Source organism: Heliconius melpomene, chromosome 1 (assembly GCF_056956725.1).
Source record: "Heliconius melpomene rosina isolate 202511_hmr_F chromosome 1, ASM5695672v1, whole genome shotgun sequence".
Classification (NCBI taxonomy): domain Eukaryota; kingdom Metazoa; phylum Arthropoda; class Insecta; order Lepidoptera; family Nymphalidae; genus Heliconius; species Heliconius melpomene.
The window spans coordinates 15,959,462-15,981,347 of NC_140389.1; the positions used below are offsets into that span (position 1 = coordinate 15,959,462).

At 33.0% G+C, this 21,886-nt stretch overlaps 1 protein-coding gene across 2 annotated transcripts in view; it reads left to right on the forward strand.

Annotated features, from left to right (window-relative positions):
- The window catches only part of ush (Zinc finger protein ush), a 157,287-nt gene that overhangs the window by 54,208 nt on the left and 81,193 nt on the right, over positions 1 to 21,886 (forward strand). The window contains exon 1 of one of the 2 annotated variants that reach the window (XM_085191511.1): positions 10,156 to 10,339. The exons of the other annotated variant lie outside the window; for it this stretch is intronic. Within the exon in view, the coding sequence (XP_085047637.1) occupies positions 10,249 to 10,339 (91 nt within the window). The 5' untranslated portion in view covers positions 10,156 to 10,248. Of the gene's footprint in view, positions 1 to 10,155; positions 10,340 to 21,886 lie in introns of those variants that run through there. 2 annotated transcript variants of the gene reach the window in all.

Genomic DNA, 21,886 nt, shown 5'->3' on the forward strand with positions numbered 1-21,886 from the left:
TTCGATGTAACATTGTTATTTCCATCTCGAGCGAATCCGCAGGTAAATGCTAGTTTAATTATAGTCATTCCCATGAGAAGGAGAGTTGAACGTTGATGTAGGTACTTGCTAAATAGGTAATGACTACTACTGACTCTACAAAACGGCCGAAAACGAAAAAGAACGACTGACTAATCATTACAATTTAAAAAGAAATCTCGCTCACCGCTCCGCAGTACCGTCTAATCTCGAGACATTAACAGAACTTAACGCCGCATATTGTCTAATAAGTGATTTAAATATTACTAATTAATACCAAACAAATGTAGGTACCTACAATTCAAATTCCAACGTAAATCAATCACGCAGTATTGAGGACAACACCAGCCAGAGCCAGATAAATCATCAAAAACAAGCTCGACGATACTGATGGAGGAAAACCGCAACCTGCCATCGTCACAGTCGCTCGGGGAAACTGGTGTTGTGGTGTCAGATCTGATCACTTTTACGCGTTACCTTACTTTGGTTTAAATGTTTGGATTTTACCAGCTTGTTTGTAATTATTTTTTAATATAAAAATATATATTGGCGTAACTTAACACATACAAATTTTTAGGCTTTCGTACCTCAAAAAGAAAATGGACCTCCTATAGGATCACTTTGTTGTCCATCTGTCTGTCTGTCGAGATTATTTATATTGAGATCGCGTGGAGGTGTTTTGTTGAAATTAATATCAAATATTCAGGTCTATGGTCTCTTAGAGCACAGGGCAAATAAAGCTTCTAAATCAACGCAATCAAAGGATACGAGCATTTATGCATCGTTATTGGTGCATTTTTTATTCAATTTTCCGAATGCAACTCGCACTTGGCCGGTTTTTATTTTATTAATTAAAGCAATAATTTAGTACGCCCTTTTACGAAAAATATTAGGACAGAAGAGTTATTTAAAGAGTTATAGTTTGTACATCGAAGGAGTGCAGAAATGCATTAATTTTCAACTAATGTGTAATAAATAATAAGGCATTCCTAGGAAGAAATACTTTAAATTCATTAAATAAAAACTACACATAGTTAAGCAATTTTATATACTTTTGTAATAATGTTGACTTATTCTACATTATTACAAAAGTGCGGGTATGCCCCGTTGTTTTTGTACGCATCAATTCTTACCCTTGTATTTAATGTTCTTAACTTCGTCTTATACCTAACATGAATTAATGGAATAAGAGAGAAGAGAGATTATAACAAGTCACTATTATAATCTCTCTTCTCTCTTATCTCTCCTTCAACATTATTATAGTAGGGAGAAAAATCATATACATTTCAGCTAAACAGTTTGTTTGGTTGAATCTCCGAAAGCATTGGATCAAAAAAAAAGTGTTTGTATTTCATAGTAGATTTATCTAGCAAGGCTATAATAGTCCATATATTGTAGTCCTATTTTACCTAAAGCCAGCTCGGGCAACTAGAATATGTCATATCATCACGTCATGTACCCACAACTCTTAGATATCGCCACGCTGCCTGGTGAAATCACAGCTGAGAATATTATACATATAAAAACTAGATTCTAAAAAACAAGTAAGATATACATTCATATAAGGAAATAACAGCAACCCGTTGTGACTGGCTCACCTTTACTATGTCACTCATTGTGTACTTGACAATGAAAATATGTAAATGGGTAGGTATTTTATGTATATACAAAGTTTTACTGCAGTTTCGCCTGTAATTTTAATATATAAAAACTTTTTTTGGCTTTATATAGCTTTTTTATAAATTAAAATGCAGTTTATTATAAACGCAAGTGCAAGGATTTGTCACTCCCAGCAATTTGGACACATCCATCATGCAAACAACGTATGATATTGTTAGTAATTTGTATCTAATGTAACTAACGTATTTAACTTTTTCTTTTAATTTTTATTGCTATCTTAAGAATGCTTGCCCGAAAATATAATTTCTAAATAAGCATTTAGATTGCTCTTTTTTTCATCAGGATAGATACAGAGAACCCAATGTTGCGATACTGCATTCTCCACTAGAATTTCATCACACGTACCTTACCTTATCAAAGAAATTAAAATAATTTGTTCCTCTGAGTAGGAGTCGAACCAGTTACGTATACAGTCAGTAGCTGTCACGCTACTGACGTGCTACGACGGACTCGTTATAGATTGTAAAGATACCAAACCCAAAGTTTATAATATCCATAGTAAAATCCATAAAATACAAGTTATTTATGTAACACATTATTACTTCTAGTTCCACACTTAGCAGCTGGGCCCGAGATCGTTATCTCGTCACGTATCTAACCTAATAATTTTATTAATTAATCCCATCTATAATTAATATTTTTGAATGAAATTAGGTGTAAATCTTTTGCATAATAATTATTATAATAAGTTATCGGGTGTAACCATCTTACTCTGATCAAAGGTTATGTTTTTTTTTTCCAAATATATGTATAGAATATATAGAACTATATCACACAGGCAGAGGGAACATGGGAACTTAATGTTACCTTAAATAGGAACCTAGCATTCAGTATTTGTAGGACTTTGGTTTCTGGTCGATTGATTTTTATGGACATTTATATTAATAAACATGGATTACACCATCTATTACGTGATGTCCCTCAATAAGAAGAATATGGAGGATGGGGTGTCGTGTCACTTGGCCAATCTCTCTCTGCCTAATACGTAAAGTTTAGGATATGAGTAGAAAAAAAATATTTTTCATACTATCATTGCCAAGTTTCAGGCTATCGGCCAAGGTTCAAGGAATCTACTTGTAAGACTCGATCGGGACCAATTTCGCAAAAACTACACAACGCGATACGTTGTTCTGATCGCTGATAGGCGCGATGTAGCGATGGCAAAAAAAACAATTCTTTCTATTGAATAGTTAATATTTAATAGTAGTAAACGCCTTTAGTTTGTTGAGAAATATTCTTTATAGATATATAAATTTTCATATTTTTTTCTTTAATTAAAACTTATAATTGTATTTAATTTCATACAAAATAAAGGCATACATCCAGAAATTTAAGTTGTCAACTTCAAATTGTAGTTCCCGTTGAGTACAATCCAACGGAACGGAACCCTCAATATACGAGTTCAACTCCCATTAGGCCGGTTTTTTATACTTAAATACATTAACTTAATACATTACTATACTCGTATCATATATATAATATATTCTATACAAATTAAAAAAACAGTGTTGGGTAATCACCTCAATTACACTTGACCTTTCATACAAAAAACCCCATAAAACGACGTACATAGTGTAGTTTTTTGCTATCTCTCCACACACGAACCGTATCGTTCTATCTAATATTATTCTGAGAACGACCTTAATAAGTCACTACAGAATGTTATCTATTCCATTTTATCGGTGTGATAAGCATCTCTATCCAATTAGCCTCACAATGCAATATGGGCCGTCTCTGTTATGACGTGCGGTTTACGTTTCGACTCTACTTTTTGGATGTGTTGGCGTTAAATTTTTGTAATTTTAGGTAAATCTATAATTATGTATATAGGGTGTTGCTAGGTTGATGAATCAACGGTGGTACATAAGTGGGAAGTTCAATAACTATTACTATATATATGACATTTGAAGACAATTCGAAAAATCAATACAACAAAAAGCCCCAAAGCTATCGGTACAATTTTATTTCCTACAATTTGATTTAAAAAAAAAAAATTTATAAACTTAGAAGAAAAAAAAATCACGTGTACAGATCCACGTTGGATTGTTTCTTCAGTTTTCATCAAAAATATTTACCGAATCTATGGTGGTTGGCCGATCGAGGTACGTACACTTTATATATAAGACTCTTCTATTACTGACTGACTGACAGAAAACATCTATCAGGAACTTTGGGTCGTAGCACGCAGCTTTGTCATATAAATTTCTTAGCGGGTACTACGAGCGGAATTCTCTGAAATAAGGCATGTAACAGTATTGAAATATTCACAAATTTCATTTGTAGTTAATTCCTTGCTATGTCTATCCCTGGAGTAAGCCTCTTCGGGCACCCAAAGCAGCAGTCGCTGGCCATCGTGACGCAGGATATGAGAGCCAATATATTGACCACCGACGATATCAAACGCCCAAAAGTGCAAAATGGAGTAGGTTATGTCTCCCAATAAAAGCCGGAAAGGTAGAAGAAGATTTCATTTCCACTTCGCCTGGATATTATATGAATTATTGGTGTTATATTTTTTTACCAAATCAATCAAATCGTATGTTATCGAATGTAATAAAAAATCAAATCAAAGTGAAATTGAATATTTCATCCGCTCTACTTTTTTAAAATATTTAAATATCTGGTTATAAATTAATGCTCTAAAAAATAAAAGAAATTGACAAAATCAAAAAAAGCACGCACGATTAAATTCTATAGCTTAATACAACATACAAATACTTATATACAAAAAATCTATGTATGTAAAACATACCTTTGATAGTTTGTTAAGAAAGAGAAGTCAGAGTAAGGTCATTATGTTCTCTGTAGTTCACGCTGTACATTATTTAGATGGTGCTACATGCGGGAGACATCGTCTTGCAGGGTAGGCAGAATGTAGTCGAGACTGACTCTTCTATCTACCCTTTTGTCTATTTTCGTCCAAATTCGGGACATGTTCTTGTTCTTCAGTGGAACTGACAGTCAGTACCGCATTTTGGCCAGAGTGGGGGGAAATGTAATCAGAATGAAGATATTTATCATTATTTATAAAGAAATAGATTGTATATTGAGTGACGGAGAGCGATGAAATAAAAATTATGCATTTTCTCCAGTAGGAGTCAAACCTACAACCGTCACGTTTAAAGTCAGACGCTGTACCGCTGCACCATGACGACCACTTCATCTTATTTTCTTTATCTTCAATGATTTGTGGTCAAAAACAAATTTTCAAGTATGTCTTGAATTTTAATACACCTCTAACACGGCTATAGCGTAAAACACCTTTGTACAAACCGACACAGCCTTCACACCACACTGATTACATACTAACAAATATTTAAAAGCGGGAGCCAATTCTCATACTTCAAATCTATAAGATAGCAATGGCGCCGACCGCATCTCAGCAGATAGCGTAAAGTATAAATCAAGAACTACTCAACTGATAAGGGACGACTGATAACGATTAATAAGACCCCTCCTAATGGATCCTAATGCATGTATTTTTTTATTAGATTTTTATTACCCACTATCCCTTTTAAAATACAGTTTTGTGTTTGTTAATTCAAAAAACTTATGTACAGATATGTTAATTGTGGCGCGAACAAATAGCCTGTTAAGTATTTGAAGCAATAAAACGAGTGAAGTGATTCAAACTCGTAGTGGCGCAGCGGTACGGCGTTTGACTGTACGCGACGGTTTTGGGTTCAATTCTCGGGAGAATAAGTTATTTTCGTTTCATCCGCAAAAACGGGAAACAGAGTGCTTTAACAACTTAGTTTTACTTTTAGTTTTTAAATATTTTTTTGGGTGTAATATCCTCTATATAAAATATTAGAAAAATAACTCTACTTTTCTCTCTCTCTCTCTTAGTCAATAAATTAAAAATCGTCTAACTCACATACTGTCGCTGCACTTAACGTGGTCAGCCCGACATTCTTTCTGTATTCGTCATATCGATATCCTTGTGAGATAAAATTTAATTAACGCTGTTGGACCATATTTTATTTATTTACGTACGTATGTTATACCTAACGTGATATACTTTTAATGGATTTTACTAGTAATTTTGTGATTATTCAAATGTTTACATTTTTGAACTCACACTTAAAGTTAATAATTTCTTAAAAAACTGGACTGATTCATATTTGCAGTCTACCATGATATATTAATATATACAGGCCAGTAGTGGCGCAGGGGCGTAGGCGTGTGCGACGACAGGTTGTGAATTCAATTCCCACTCGAGGAAATAAAATATTTAATATTTTCATTTCTTTGCTCGGGTGTCGAGGCAAAGCGCGTTGAGTTCCGCGAATCACCACGCAATGCCTTCATAAATTGGTGGAAAACGGGGAACGGAGTGTCTTAACACTACGCTCCCTCTATCTACAGTGCTACGTGCGAGATGCAGTGTGAAGCTAAGAAAACATGTATACAAAACTGAGAAACAGACAGTCGAAGTACAGACGAAACTAATGAAAATGGAAAGTTGGACTTTAACATATATTTACATTTGACGTCAGCCAAACGTGGATTAGGAAGTGTACATGAGCACTACAAGAAAAAAAAGACGAGAAAGTCCACGCAAACAAATAGCGATCGACGAATACTAGTCTATTTTACATTAACAATTTTTCTGCGGTACTTGTAAATGAGGCCAATGTGATACAGTGGCACATCATCCGACTGCAAAAGTAATAGTTGTGGGTTCCACTCCACTTGGAGGATTAAATTAACTTGATGTCCTCTCTTTGGCAAAACAAAGCAAAGCGCTGAGTTCTGCCACTCAACACGCGGAATCTCAAGTTTTGGCTGGAATATGATAACTTAGTATCTTGACTCTATGTTTTCTCTGCCTACTGCTACATGTGAAATTAAACAAAAAAAAATTAAATGACAAATTAATGAAAAGTACTCTCCGCGCGAAAAAACTTATCACTAAATTTGGATCTAAGTATTTACCTAAGTAATAGAAACTATTGTTAAATTGATGTTGATTTACAAACACGATAAGATAAGCTGATAACAGACTCGCTACAGTGATCAGTAATAAAAGATACTATCTGTATATAAAATTCATTCCATCATTTCTATTTGTTCCACTTTTTTCCATTTGTTATAATTAAATGAACAAAGTGGTTTTAAATATTAATTTCTAAATTCGATTCGGCGGCGAACACTACAATAGTGACTCGTCACTTTATTTGCCACCAGCGATTATATGTGTTTACCCGCAAAATATTGAGTCCTTGACTACAAAACCAATTCTTAAAATATTTTTTCTTAGCACACATAGGCGTGTAGATAGAGGGACCCTAGTGTTAATACACTCTGTTCCCCACTTTTCCCTACTTTCCCCCCAACTCTCGCAATATTGCGCATATTAGTAGAGTAACTCAATGCTGCACTTTGTCTTCTTTACAGAGCAAGGAAATGGAAATAATTTTTACCCCAGTTGGAATCGAATCCACAATCATTGCGTTTACAGTTGCACCTTGATTATTTAAAAACAATTTAAAAAATAACAACTTTAATCAACTTTAAATTAAAAATAACTGATTTAGTAAAATAAGTTATTAAAATAACGAAAAATATTTTTTAAACTTTCACGTGTGATGCACTGCGATAGAGCACGATGGCCTATCGCGATCCCACCTGCCCCATATTTGGTAATAACGTTTTCTATCTGTACATCTCGTAGCCGTAGTAGAATCACGCAGCTTGCTAATATTTTCTTTTAAATATGTATTTTGTTGATGAGGTCACAGTGGAACAGAGACTGATTGTAAACACGACGGATTTGGGTTCGATTTCTATTTAAAGGAATACATTATTTTCTTTTCCTCGCTCTGGTAAGTGTGGAACGGAGTGTCTATGCACTAGGTTACGCGGAAAACGGTGTGAAGCTAAAAAAATCAAACAAATAAACTTTCTAACTATAATAAATTAGCAGCCACAATAATTTTTATAAAATTGTTATAAGAACTAGAGCTGTTTTATAAATACATTTGCATTAATTAGACTTCTTATAATATCATTATATAAACTAACACAAACCAAACATAATTTAAAAATTACTTTTGAAATTTAGTAATCTTGTTATTTTCGCGATAGTTGAATTATTAAATGAAATTATTTTAATCGAAACGATGGCACATATTGTGTGAATGTAGAGAAAATTTTTGGGCCCAATGTTTCGTTCATATCACGCCAGTCCACTAAATTTGAAAATTTCTGTTATATTCCGCTATCCTCACATATCACAAAGTAGGGTAGACGGAGAAATACTTACGTAAGTAGATACTCTGTTCTCCACTATTTACTCAAATTCTAGATATTACATGTTGAGTAGCGGAACTCAATTCCTTCGAACTGACATAGAACTCACAACCATCGCACTTATAATCACTCTCATCAACAGTACATTCAATCACACACACATACACACAAACACATATACAGTAATACAAGAAGAATTAAAAACGAAATCAAAAGAGAGATGCCATACAAAAACAAAATGAACCTCGCATGCAACGATGCGGTGTGATAAGCAATCAGCGCATCGCGCACCAGACACCTGTACCTACTGCTATCTGGTAATCATAACGTTGCAGCTATCTGCACATCTCGCTGTGGCAACAGTATATGTATGTTATATATGTATATGTTATACTAGCTGCTGTCCGCTATTTTGTGTGGAGTTTGAGAGGTAAAATGGCAAATCTCGTCTTTTTCCGATCCAATAGGAATTTCGGTAAATCCTTTCGAGAAAAATCGGGAACGAAAGTGTCTTAATGGGATTAGAGTGTTTTAGCACTAATTTATTCGAACTAATTTATTATTCTAAGTTGTCCCAGATACAGTGTGAAGCTCTCTTAGTGCTCCTTTACATTCCCTAACTTACGTACAAGACAAATTTCATTTTTCTAAATCCAGTAGTTTGACAGTGCCACGTGTCAGCCATTTTACCATATATTTATTTAGATAGATTAATATTTTTGGCTTGGTCGACAAGAGAAGCTAGGCTTAGAACATAACATTCTTTTTTAGCATATTTTTGAAGAGGTTACGTGTGACGAGGATGGAGTATTCTTATTCCTATGCGAAAGTTAATTACTAAATATCAATACTTCTTTGCAATGATGTATCTAAACAAACATTATCATTTAATTTTGGCTAAAATAAAATCTAAATGCATAGAAATATTTATGTGACTATCCAAATAAGATAAGAATATCGCCTTTGCCCTTTATCTCGTTCGTAATATGATGCTGATATCTTTTGTAATTAAAATACTTAAGTTGTTTATGAATTTTAAATGGGTTTTTCGGACGATTTGTGACTTATAATTATTTTCCTTTATCTATCAGAATTTCTTTGGTATTTTGTTTTGGGTTCAGCATGGAATTTTGTGATATTTTACTTCATTTTACAATTACTGTTTGGGAAACGGAATGACGGATCGTAACGCTACATTTTTCATTTTTGTGCTAAAATCGGCCAAAAATCTATGAATGTACACTAAGTGGGATTTGAATTTACAACCATCATGCTTAGTCACATACGTTCTAACAGAGCAACGAGAGTATAAAAACTGTATTAATGATATGAACTGTTTTTATTATAGTTAAATCTGATAGTGTTATTTGCCAGTTTTTTATAATTACAGTGATTGTAATTGAGATTACGTGTCTGTCTGACATTACTTCCTTAAAATATTATGAAAAAAAAAAATATATCATTCGTAGATATGCATAGATTAATAAATACCAGACACACAAATTTGACATATCGACCGAACAGAGAACTGAACATTGACAAAACGATTGTGAAAATAAATGGTTGAAGTGTCAAGAACAAAATCGATTAGATGTTGTTCGAATGATTGTGAGTTTCCCGCGGCCGAATCGATTCATAATCGAGTATTTGTCGATCGTATTGAGAGATAAAACGCAGGATGGCTCGAAGTGTGCTAGATCTCTATCGTCGAGGGTATAAAATTATCTCTATTTCACTACTTTATTGACATTTACTTCTTATTTAGACAATTTAAGTGCCAGTTATAATATTGATGCAAAAACATTACATATAATTTTTACTTTTTACTTTTTTTACACCAAATTATAACACGGACTTAACGAATTAACATTTATCACCATCCACAAATCAAACTACTATTCACGAAGTTTTTTAACGAAATACAATTTCATATCTCGAGAATTATGCGTGCCTTTATCAAAATATCGGCCACCGTAGATACGACTTTTATGGCGGGCAGCTTTTTTATTTGACATTTTATACAAGTTTATTCAAACAGCGATAGGATCGCTGACGTTATCTTTCAATGCAACGTTACCGCGAGCTCCGAGCTGATAGCATCTCGGGCCATTGCTAGTTAAACCAACCTGATAAGGGATCGGGCGGCGCTGTGTGCGTGCGTGTGTGCACGGGGCCGCGCGGCGGTGTGCGCGGAGGGGCGCCGGCCGCCAGCCAGTCACTAAAATTACGCGGCAAAAGAATGACGTCGAGGTCGAGGAGGAGAGTGCCTCTGTTGTGAAGTGTTTGACGTTTGTGATGCTGTTGTGGCTCAACTACTTGCGGCAGCTGGAGAGAGCGTGCGCCGCCGCGGGACCGCCAGGCGGCGCTGGGGACGCCAAAACAATGTGTACGATCACTCATTTATTTATTAATATTACTTATAATTCAACTTAAAATCCTCTAAATTCACTACTAATATAGGAAATAATTTTGCTGAAATCATTTTCGATATTAGCAAAATAAACATTCCGTTGAATAAACATAGTTGTTTACGTTAACGACACTACATTCGAAGGAATCGCGATAAGAGTAATGATTTAAAGTTCTTTTTTATCAGCTCTGCCTTCCTGATTGTTCAGTTTTTGTGGACTGGCCATTGTAGTTTTGTTTGTTAATTTAAATTTAAATATTTATCATATTAATAATAATGTCATAAACATCTAAATATATTTTCCACAATATAATACTTGACGTTAGTACTTATTTTAAGATTTTGTTATTAAAAAAATAAAAGGATCTAGGTAGTATGTACTAATTATATTTTTATAATAACATTCTATAAAAAATATTATTTTATGTAATTAATTGTCTCTAATTTGAATAACCATTTAATTTCATAAAGATTCTTATTTTATAATGCATTTAATTTAATTTAACTATATTATTTTAAAAATATTATTCTTAAACAATTAAATGTATAATTATGTAGGTTATATCAGTGATAAATGTTATGTTAAATATACAATTATTCTTTACTTAGTTACTGTACTTCTATTAAAAAATTAAATACGATACTGATACATCTAGTGTTGCCGATCGGTATTGGTATTATAATCGATAGTATCAATTAAATAGATAGTATCGAAACTATCGATAGTTCAAAAGAGTACAATACTATCGATATTATCGTATCGCCAGTCAGAAAGGTATCGATAGTATCGATACTATTGAAATTTCTAGGAAATGATAGTATCGACAGTATCGATAGTATCGATACTATCGATTGTTGTGAACTATCGATCGCATGCTAAGTTGCGATAGTATTGTTTACTATTTTCATGTGTAGTAACCAATCATCATACTTAGTATTAGAAACATATTAAGTATTTCTTCTTTTCACCAAAATATCAAACAAAAGAAATGTAATAAAAATGTTTTTTTTTTCTTTTCATTTCATCTTGTAACTGCTTAAGAATCATACTCAATACTATCGCGAATTAACATACAATCGATAGTCCAAAACAATCGATGGTATCGATACTTTAGATTCTATCGATACTATTGTTTCCTAGACATTCAATAGTATAGATGGTATTGCACTTAGCCGATTGTATTGCATTCTTTTAACCTATGGATGGGATCGATAGTATCGATAAAATCGATGCAATCGATCGCATGGGCTTTTTTAGATTAAAGCTATCGATGGCGGAACTATCGATAGTTTGGCAACACTAGATACATCATATCGAACAACGTACCTCTTGGCGCAGTTTTCTCAAGTTACTATTCAAATATTTCAAATTTTTAAGTCGGAAAGTCTGATGAAGATACTGATTTTTATTAGTATCTACTAATTCGTTTTTTATGGTTGACATCACTAAAACCTTTTTAACTAAAAAAACGATTCTAGCACGTAATTCGCTATATATTCTATATTCATTACTGAACTGTCAATACCATAACACATTCTGTTTTGGCAAAATATTCCGTCGTTTCAACTCAACGGATTAAAAGCGAATTGCAACATCGTCATTCCCGCGCTGTTGTGTCATTTTGACAGCTGTCAATGTCAAACGTGTCCTAACTTTTTAAAAGTTAGTGACAGGTGCATTTATGGCCGGCTGCCTGCGGTTAGTTTCTTAATATTTTTTATTACTTTATGATACAAGAATGAATAAAGAAATTATTTTGGAGTACAGACATCTAGTTTATTACTGTTATGAATTACGTTATTGCTATTATCTAACTTACTTGACGTAATCTAATTGTTTTTAATCTCTCAATTCTTAAATCTTTTATAGGAGCAATTAGAAATTATAATGTTTGCTTTAGCTAGTATATTACAAACAAATATTTGATGTAAATAGAAATAGAAATCCAATTGCTCAGAAATAACATAACTTTCATTAAAATTACCACCCTTAAATACGAACCGACAAAATTGACATAATAATTATAAAATCGATTAGGTTACCATTTGAAATAATCGATTTTATGGCCTTGATAGGAGCACTAAACGGAAACCTAATAATGAGTAGGAATAATATACTGTTTTAGTTTTAAAGAAAACATTTTTTTGTATTGACGATCCTGCTAAACAGATGGATCAAATCAAATTAAAATATTAATAACTTGAATTAAATTATTAGGCTATTATTTAAGTGAATATTTTTGAATCATTAAGGTACAAAAAATATCAGTAATATCAGTCTTACAAAAGATACCACCAGCTCGGAAGACACTTTGCTTAAAAGAAAAGTTGCTATTTTAAAATATTCTAATACCTACAAATACCACCTACAAAATAAATAAATGTTAATATTTATGAAGGACTGTCATATCTCGCCATTATTTAGACAGCATGTGTATACAAAATACATATCAAAACAAAAGTTATTTTATCATATAAACTGTTGACTGTACGTGATAAAAAATGACGTGTGCACTGTGAATGGGGCTCGAGATGGGCTGATAAGGGTACCCCCCTAACGTGGGGGGAGGGCGTTATCTCTCGCAGAGATTTCACGTTCATTATCAATGTTGTCACAGATCGAGGGTCCCATTGTTGGATCGAAACTTTAAGATGTATGTTCACTGTTCGTGTTTTGATAATTTTGGTGATTTCACTTCGCGCTAATGTCAAAATTGTGAAATGTTCTCTAGATGTGTGATATACATTATGTATGTATGTCTTTATAGCAAGAATGGTTTTTTTGTTGTTTTAATGACAGGATTGTTTTTATGTAGGTAAATATAGTTTGTTTTGTAAATATTAAGAATATAACATAAAGTAAATATATTTTTATTTTATTTATAACAAATTAATAAATTCATATAGGTATTTTACATTTTTTTGCGATGATGGAATATTAAATATTAACTACTAATTTTAGCTTTACGGTGTATTCCACATGTATGGACCTACGGGAACGAGATAAAGCCTAAGCTTAAAAAAACATACTAGATGTTTAAATAATACGTAAGAAACGTATGAAATAAATGTATTTAATTAATATAAAATAATTAACATTGTAACACAAAGAATTTGTTTTCACATTGTTACTTTTACTTTTGTCGCTATCAAGAATTACTATAATCAAGATCATATTATAATCTTGTTACCATTATTCCAAAATACTGTAATAATTTACTCAACACAATTGCTTTTACAATTTTACAGCAAAAACCAAGTTCGGTATAAAATGTTATTTTTAAAACAATGCATTTTTAAATATGTCTTTTATCTTCTTTATACATGGACGATCTAATCTTTCTACTCATCTCTGTCTCACCCTTCCTGATAGAACGAGACAACTAGCATTTCCTGTCATCTCACACACCCTATATTGAAATAAGAGACGTCTTTACTTTTCTTAAAAAAATACTGATATTTGCCTCAACTGAGATTACAGTTTTTCCATTTATTATCTCCAGTAAGGAGAAAATAGAAAAATAATATAGTCTAATTAATACGCCACTATGATTTAGTTTAGTGGGAACATTTGGTCGCCGATTCTTTATCACTGTTTGGTCCACAAGTAAGGTATAGTTTTTTTTTAAGTTATAAATATATGTAAAATACTTATAAATATATATACTTACATCTTATATGTAATCTGTATTTTTTTTAACAAGAAGACCTTAGTTTCCCATCAACTTTAACGGTTTCATACAAAATTCCTATTGTTCGTTATAATGTTGGATTTTTCCCAAAACACGTGGTTATCTCGTAGTAACATCGCGGCGGGTATCGAACGCGCTATCTCCGCCTCACATCGGCAGCGCCATGCTTTAACTTTATCTCGTAGATCACTTGTTTTTGTGCGGTTAAAGATGACTGATTATACTTAATTTTAGTTTAATTCTTGTAACGTAAGTGCAAATAATAAATATGGAAGATGTATTTTTTCTTTATTCTTGTATTAATTGATGCCATTGTAATGCGTTGCATTATAAACGTGATTAAAATGAGTGCCCAAGCGCAGTGGGGCTAAGTGCGGCGTTGAGTTACGCTACTGAAACATGCCGTGTCTCGAATTCGGGTAAAAAGTGACACTAGAATCTTTATTCTGCCAAACTTGCTATATGTGGGATAAAATAGAAAAAAGAACCAAAAGTCACTATTTTGGTGTACCTTGTTGAGCAATATGTAACAAGACGTTATGTTTATCTGTCCAAATTCGACTTACAGGATAATATTTTTAAAAATAATTAGATAGAGGGCGAAGCAATAATTTCAAGATTTTAGTTTTTTTATTTATAAATATTTTTTTTGTTATTTATTTATGCATAAAACTAACTGATAAGCAGACAAAAGCAAAATAACAATGCGTGATTCATAAATTAAATAAAATGTTATCGTTTTCTGCTTGGAATGGGCAAATTCCTTTTTACAACGTCATGGAGCAGTGGTGTACTCATACCTATTACACATTAGGTCGAAAGTTCAACTGAAGCTGTAGTGGCACAGCATCTGACTGTAAATGCGACGGTTATGGATCCAGTCCTCCCATCGGGAATGAATTGAAAGAAAAAATTAAAGGGGCGGAGTGTTTCAACGCTAGGTTTTTTCTGTCTAACATGCTGTACACGGGATACAAAATGAATCTAGAAAAGAAAATTAGACTCTTACGTTACAACGTTCTCTCTTTTCTACATTTGAATATTAGTGACAAAAAGACCTTGTGATCCTTCTGTAACTTAATAGGTTTACTTTATTTTATAAAAAAACTACGCCTCTTGGAAAGCTTTTAAATCCGTTCCATAATAAATACTAATTCATAATTGATAATTTCTTCACTCTACTTTAAATTTCAAATACATTTACTAAAACACCTATACAGGATAGTCAAACAGTATAAATCTGCCTTTCACATTTATAACAAGAAGAAGATATAACCTTTGATAAAATGTAAGATTGCAACAACTCTCATTGTACGTCCGCATCTCGGACTATAAATCCAGGCGGAGTGGGACGGGCAGATCATGCGGTGGTTAATTGATTTGCATCGAGGCGGTACCGAGTTCAATGCCTGGCGCTGTCACGCTGAGCACGTGTTGAAACTTGGTTTGAATGATTGGATATTTAATGTTTTAATTGATTTTTGTAGTAACCCCCGACGCAACATAGGTGTGATAAGTTTAATGTCTGAGACATTGTAGTTCTCAAACATATGAACCGATCTAGTATTTTTTTTTATTTTACCGCGACTTCAAATCAAAAATCAGTATCTAGTTGTATCCAGAGGGTAGGCAGAGGGAATCTAGTGTTAAAACACTCCGTTACTTACACTGCTTATTGCGGAATACAGAGTAAAATTATATATTTTTTACTTTCACACATTTCCCGTTTCTTTTCTCGCAATTGGTATAGAGAAGAAAGAGTCCTTCTATTATCGTCCTTCTTTTCTTAAACCACTATAAACATTGCACTTTGTGTCGTAAAACGTTTAATATTTTCGTCCTTAAAATCGAATTCACAACCATCACATATGTACACTAACACCACCAGACCGCCACGATGGCGTCACATTAAAACTTCAAAGATATAAAAATGTATTCTAAGTACACCTGCTCTATCTCCAAGTAAAAAACAAGGCAAGCGCGTCTCGCATTTATAATTACACATTCTTTATCTCAAAAAGTGACAATTGCTTATCAATGTACCAGTATGGGAACGAGGTCTGGCCGTTTATTGGTTCAGCTTCTGGTTCACTTTATATATAAATACACCTATATATTATATTAAACCTGTTGAGACGTACTGTAAGTTGTTATGAATTGGAGTTTGTTAAAAAAGTTTATGTTTATTTTAAGCTAATGCTGATTTAATATTTTTGTTTGTGTATTTGGAAATTTTAAGCAAAAACGAAAAATGTTATAGCGAGTTCCATTTAAAATTGTATTGATCGTTTTTGTTATTATTTTTTTATTTTAAGACCAAACGTGGCGTTGAGATCCTCCACAGAACATACAATGTCTCGAAATTTAGACAGAAACGGTGAACAGGGTGTCGTAACATTAGGTAGAGCAAATAATGAATTCCATTTCATTTTCATTATATTATATTTAAGTTTTCACATGAATCCTAAAAAGATTTTTTTATTTAACAACACATTTATAACCTTTGGCATATCAAAATATTTATGTCAACGAATCATATTTTTTTTATAATAAACAGAGTTTGCCCCAAAAAAACCTAAATTCATCATCAAAAATCCGATCAACGTAAAAGAGATCGTAGCGGCGATTACGAACAAACCATTACGTACGTATCCTATCATATCTGGTATCTGGTATCTCTCGCCGAATCTCCCTACGATAAAAGACCCGTTGCCTCCCACGCCTTTGAATAGAACTTTTGATATATATATTTTTTACTTTGCTTTAAGTTGTTTTAAATTAACTTTTGATATAACCTCGTTTTATGTTATTTCGCTAATATTTTTACTTTTATATTACGGCGTTAAATTTTACCATTCTGTGTACATCTTGAAACTTTTGCAACGACAAATGAAATAGATCAATCTTGATGAGAATCGCTCTGTGATTTTGCACTCAATAATTGAAATGGTGCGTCAAAACAATAAAAAAATATGTCTCAAATGTGTATGTGTATCTCAATAGGTACACAATTTTTCTGAAATATCTATTTACATGTATTAAAAGGCCAGTCCTGGTGCAGGGACCCAAGCATGTAACTGTAAATTGATGAACTTGTAATTGATTGTGGTTTCGATTCCCACACAGGGAAATTAAATATTTAATATTTTTAATTTTTCGCTCTGGTGGCGTGGCAAAGAGCAGTGTCGAGTTCAACCAGTGAATACACAATGTCTATAGAATTCGGCGGACAGTAGCGTCCTCTGCTTACCCTGACATGTGCGGGATATAGCATGAACCTAAAAAAGAAAACAAAAATGCAGGCAAAACCGCGAGCTAAACACTGGTTATTAATTTTATTATATTTTACATAGCATGAGCTTTTTCTTCCATCTGAAGATCACCTAAAACTAGATAAATCATACTACCCCAGTACAATTAGCATAGACCAATAAACGGCGCAGTCAAAAAGATAAAAATTGTTGGAAATCGAATTTGTGATACATAAAATTTCAACTAACCTACATAATTGAATAACTCAAACTCATTTTATCTATATTCGACATGCGGGCACTATCACGCGATAACTGTTCTGCCCCCTATGTTGTAAGTTTAAAATAAAATATTCAAATATACATATATATGTATATAATATGTATATATATAATTAACTAAACATTTACAATAAATTTGGCTTTTTTAATAAAGATAGAGGTGGTTTTCTTAAAAATTAAGCTCGTGAAAGCTCTATGGCTCTATGAAGTTAGTGGTGGGGAAGTGCCAGGTGCCAGGTTGTGGGTTCCCGATTCCTTGTTAAGGAAATGATGTTTTTAATTTACATTTCGCTCTCCTCAATGCCCCCAGAATTCAGTACGGTAATGTCTTAGCACTAGGTTCCCAGGTTCCCCCTGTCTAAAGTGCTCTGTGCGGGATACATACATACAGCGTACTTACTCTACTTAAAATATAGACTATATGACTATCATCACTTCAATGATTTATATATTAAAAACCCTAACAAAAACAATTGTTTGTTTTTCTCAACTCTGATAAAAGCGACTTCCAAGAGCAGAGCACACAATGTGTGAAATTTGGGCGGAAATTTGAATTCGGAGTGTTTTGACACTAAGTTATTGAACTTAACCTGTTATAGGTATGTGGGATACATATATATCGTTAATCTAGAAAGAAAAAAACAAATGTAAAAAACTAAATAATTTCTTGGAATTGCAATTTCAAGCTAAACACTTTCACGATTTTTAATATAATTTTCTTACTATACTTATCTCATATTTCTTACATGTTAAAGATAAAATTATCAATATTTTTAAGTAAAAATTTCTAATATATTATAATTTAATAAAAAAATGGAACTTTTAACTCTTTCCCCATAATACCTGCTATAGTTTAGTAGTAGAAGTAATAGCTTCTCATCCCTGTAGCATTTGACCACAGGGTTGTGTATGACACAACGGTAACAGACATAACTCTTACCATTGTCATGTACAGTGGGTAACATTCAAATGATTAATTAGAACTTCAGAAAATCTCAACCATTTCTGTAAGCAAATAGCTGACCATCTATTCGCTGACCTAACCCAATATATGACTTGAATAATTTTCAGCTACCTTTAAATCCTAACTATAATTCACCCATAACAAATCTTGAATTTGAACTCACACCTACCAGAAGCACACACCACTGCGCCAACGCGAGTGAAACAGTTAAATACGTATTTCCATTTAGTAACGCAGTAACATTATCACAAAAAACTATAAAGCATATCTTGATGTAGTTGCGGAAACGGCCATCGTCGCGTTATCTGCTTCCTAACTGAATACATTACGTTTAGAATATATTTAATGTCACTTCTGTTGTCTCAATTTTAAGCAAAAACATTTTATGTTTACTGTTATATAGGTAGTGTGTCAGAGAGCACAGGACATTGTTTGGTGGTAAACGCGATGGTTGTGAGTTCGTTTTCCCTTTGTTGTAATTATTTGTTTTTAACGTCACGCTGTATGGGGACTTGGCAGGGTAGGCAGAGGGAACATAAGATTTGGGAACCAAGTATTGATACATTCACCTCCCCATTAAAACACTTTCGTTCCTTATGAGGAGGTGGTTCGAATAAGATAAACTACGGACTTTGATTTCATCACTCACAAAGTGAAATACAGAGTGTCTTAACACTATGCTATTTATGCCTGCATTGATGTATGTGTATAGCTAAAAAAACCATAGTTTCTAATAAATAAACACATAACGATCGACCATCCTGTACCTGTTACTCAACTCCATAATGATTTAGCCCGGCCGTGCCCGTAGGCGTAGTCACGATACGACAGTAAGGCCTCGGCTAAGAGTGGCAAATTGAAAATTTTATTTTATCTGTTTTCCTGTGTCGTTTATTATTAAACGCATTAGTGAACGAAGCGGTCGTAGGTTCCCATTCTTAAAGAGGGAAAGGTTTTTAATTTATTTTAGTCATCCTAAATCAGAAAATATTCTCATTAACTAATTTAATAACGTTACAATATTCTAATTATCAAGTAAAGTTTTTACTTAAGTAGACTAACAGTGGTTTGTTTCTCTTTAAAAATAAATTCCTTTATAACTAGTAATTATATTTCATCAATAGCAATATTTAGAAAAACATATTGCGTTATTGAACTTTACTTTTTACTTTAGGTATTAATATTTAAGAAGTTTTCACAATCACACAAGAGCAGGCAAAGGGAATTAGGCATCCTAGTGTTAAGACTCGCCATTCCAATTATAATAATTTCTTTCACTACTATCCGCCCAATCCGCGCGATTATTTCTGAATATTTATATAGAAAACAAATACCAAATTTGTTCTTATCACTTTTATACTGCACAACAAAATTCAAAGCTTTTCTGATGAAAAAGTTAACTTATCTTTGAGGTTAAGGTATGTAGAGACTGTAGCGTCTAACTCTGACTACCCCGCTAGGGATGAAAAAGTTTTTAAATTGAAATATATGCTTTCGTGGAAAATTAACTTCTAAATCAAATATTTTAAATCAATACAATCCATTTTTCCACACAAAAATTATATTAGGTATATATTGCGTTAAAAAAATAGTGTACCTAAAGTGTAGCTTATTGGCATATAATTTCAATTAAAAACATAGGTGCATCGATGTAAAATGTTTTTATATATGGATACAATCTGTCTGTATATAATTATAAAAACATGACATTATACAGTGTTACGCTCCCTGCGAACTTATTAATATACTTATTAATATACATTTATACATACAAAACTTTTTATTGAATCACTGGTTTTTAGTGAAGACTGCAATAATTAATTGTTTTATATTATGTAGTGATAAAAAAATTAATCAAGGATATTAGAAATATAGAAATTTCAACATTCATTCAAAAGAATTTCATAAGAAAAAACATTTTAAGGGTCGTCGACCACCGAAAGCGCGTAGTTGAGTACCGTCACACATCGTATCGGAGGGTTTTGTTACTATGTTATCTCTGCCTACCTTGCCAAATGCGCGGAGCGAACTCACGACCCTCGCGTTCACGCAGACGCTGATCCACCATGATTTTCTCTCACTATACCATAATACACTTATATAAAGCTTAAAACACACAGCAATATGTCAAGTGTGAACAAAGCCTACATCGCCCCGATCTAAAGCGTTAACAAGCAAGGCGGGGTGCAGACAAGCGCGTCCGATCCCATCGCTGCCAATTTGTAAGAATGTCCATGGGATTTATTGGCCACGCGAGCTGTTGGGAATGCAACGGAAAAATGTTATTAGAATTGTATTGTTTTCATAATTTATTTACTAGATTATGTATTATTTGAGGTCTTTTAGCGCATAATTTTATATGTGGTGGTCGTGGGTTCGATTACGCATGGAACGGTTATTTTTAAATGTTGTTATTGACCAAGTGTGGTAATTTCTTTCACTCAATACGCGTTATCTCGCATTCGGGCGCAAAGCAAAGTGCATGTCAGTGTAATCTTATGTATGTTTATTATAATTAAATTAAATCAGCTTCACGCTGTATCCCGCTCTCAGCAGGGAAGGCAGATGGAACCTCGTATTAAGATATTCTGGTTTCCACTTTCCACCGAATTCTGGAGGCATTGCGTGTTGGGTGGCGAAACTCGACGGCGCGCTTTGTCTCGATACCAGAACACAAAAAATGACAATATTAATTATTTCATGTTCCCTGAATTTCAATACTTACCATACAAATGTATTGTTTTAATATTTGGAAAACAACGTTCCACCTTATACTTTTTATCAAAATATGTTACAAAATTTTACATATTTCTTAAGCCAAAACGTAAATAGAACTTAAAATAAAATAAAAAAAAAATTACTAAGTTGTCTTTCTCACGCGCGCGCAATCGCAGAAACGACCTACGTTGAATTTTTTTATATATTTATTAATTCACGTATAAAATTTCCTTATCTACAGACTATAAAGTTTTAGATTTAAATAACATCTAATCTAATCACGTCCGAATATAATTATTTTGTTAATAAAATTCAAATTTCAAGGCAACTTTCTAATATAATAAAAATTTTGAAACTCATTTGCGTCACGGTGCTGTGTTAAAAATTAAAAATTGTTGGTAATTGCGATGAAAGTTAGTATGTGCTGATGTTTTTTTTATTTATGTATGGTTCTTGACTGTTACGACATACATGTAAATCATGATTTTCCTAGTCTTGCCATTCTTTTTAATAAAATTACTAGAATAATATTGAAAAAATTGCAAATTAAATCCTTGCACTCTTAGCGAACTCGTTAATGAGCACATATACTACTTCCGTATTTCGAAATTCCTAA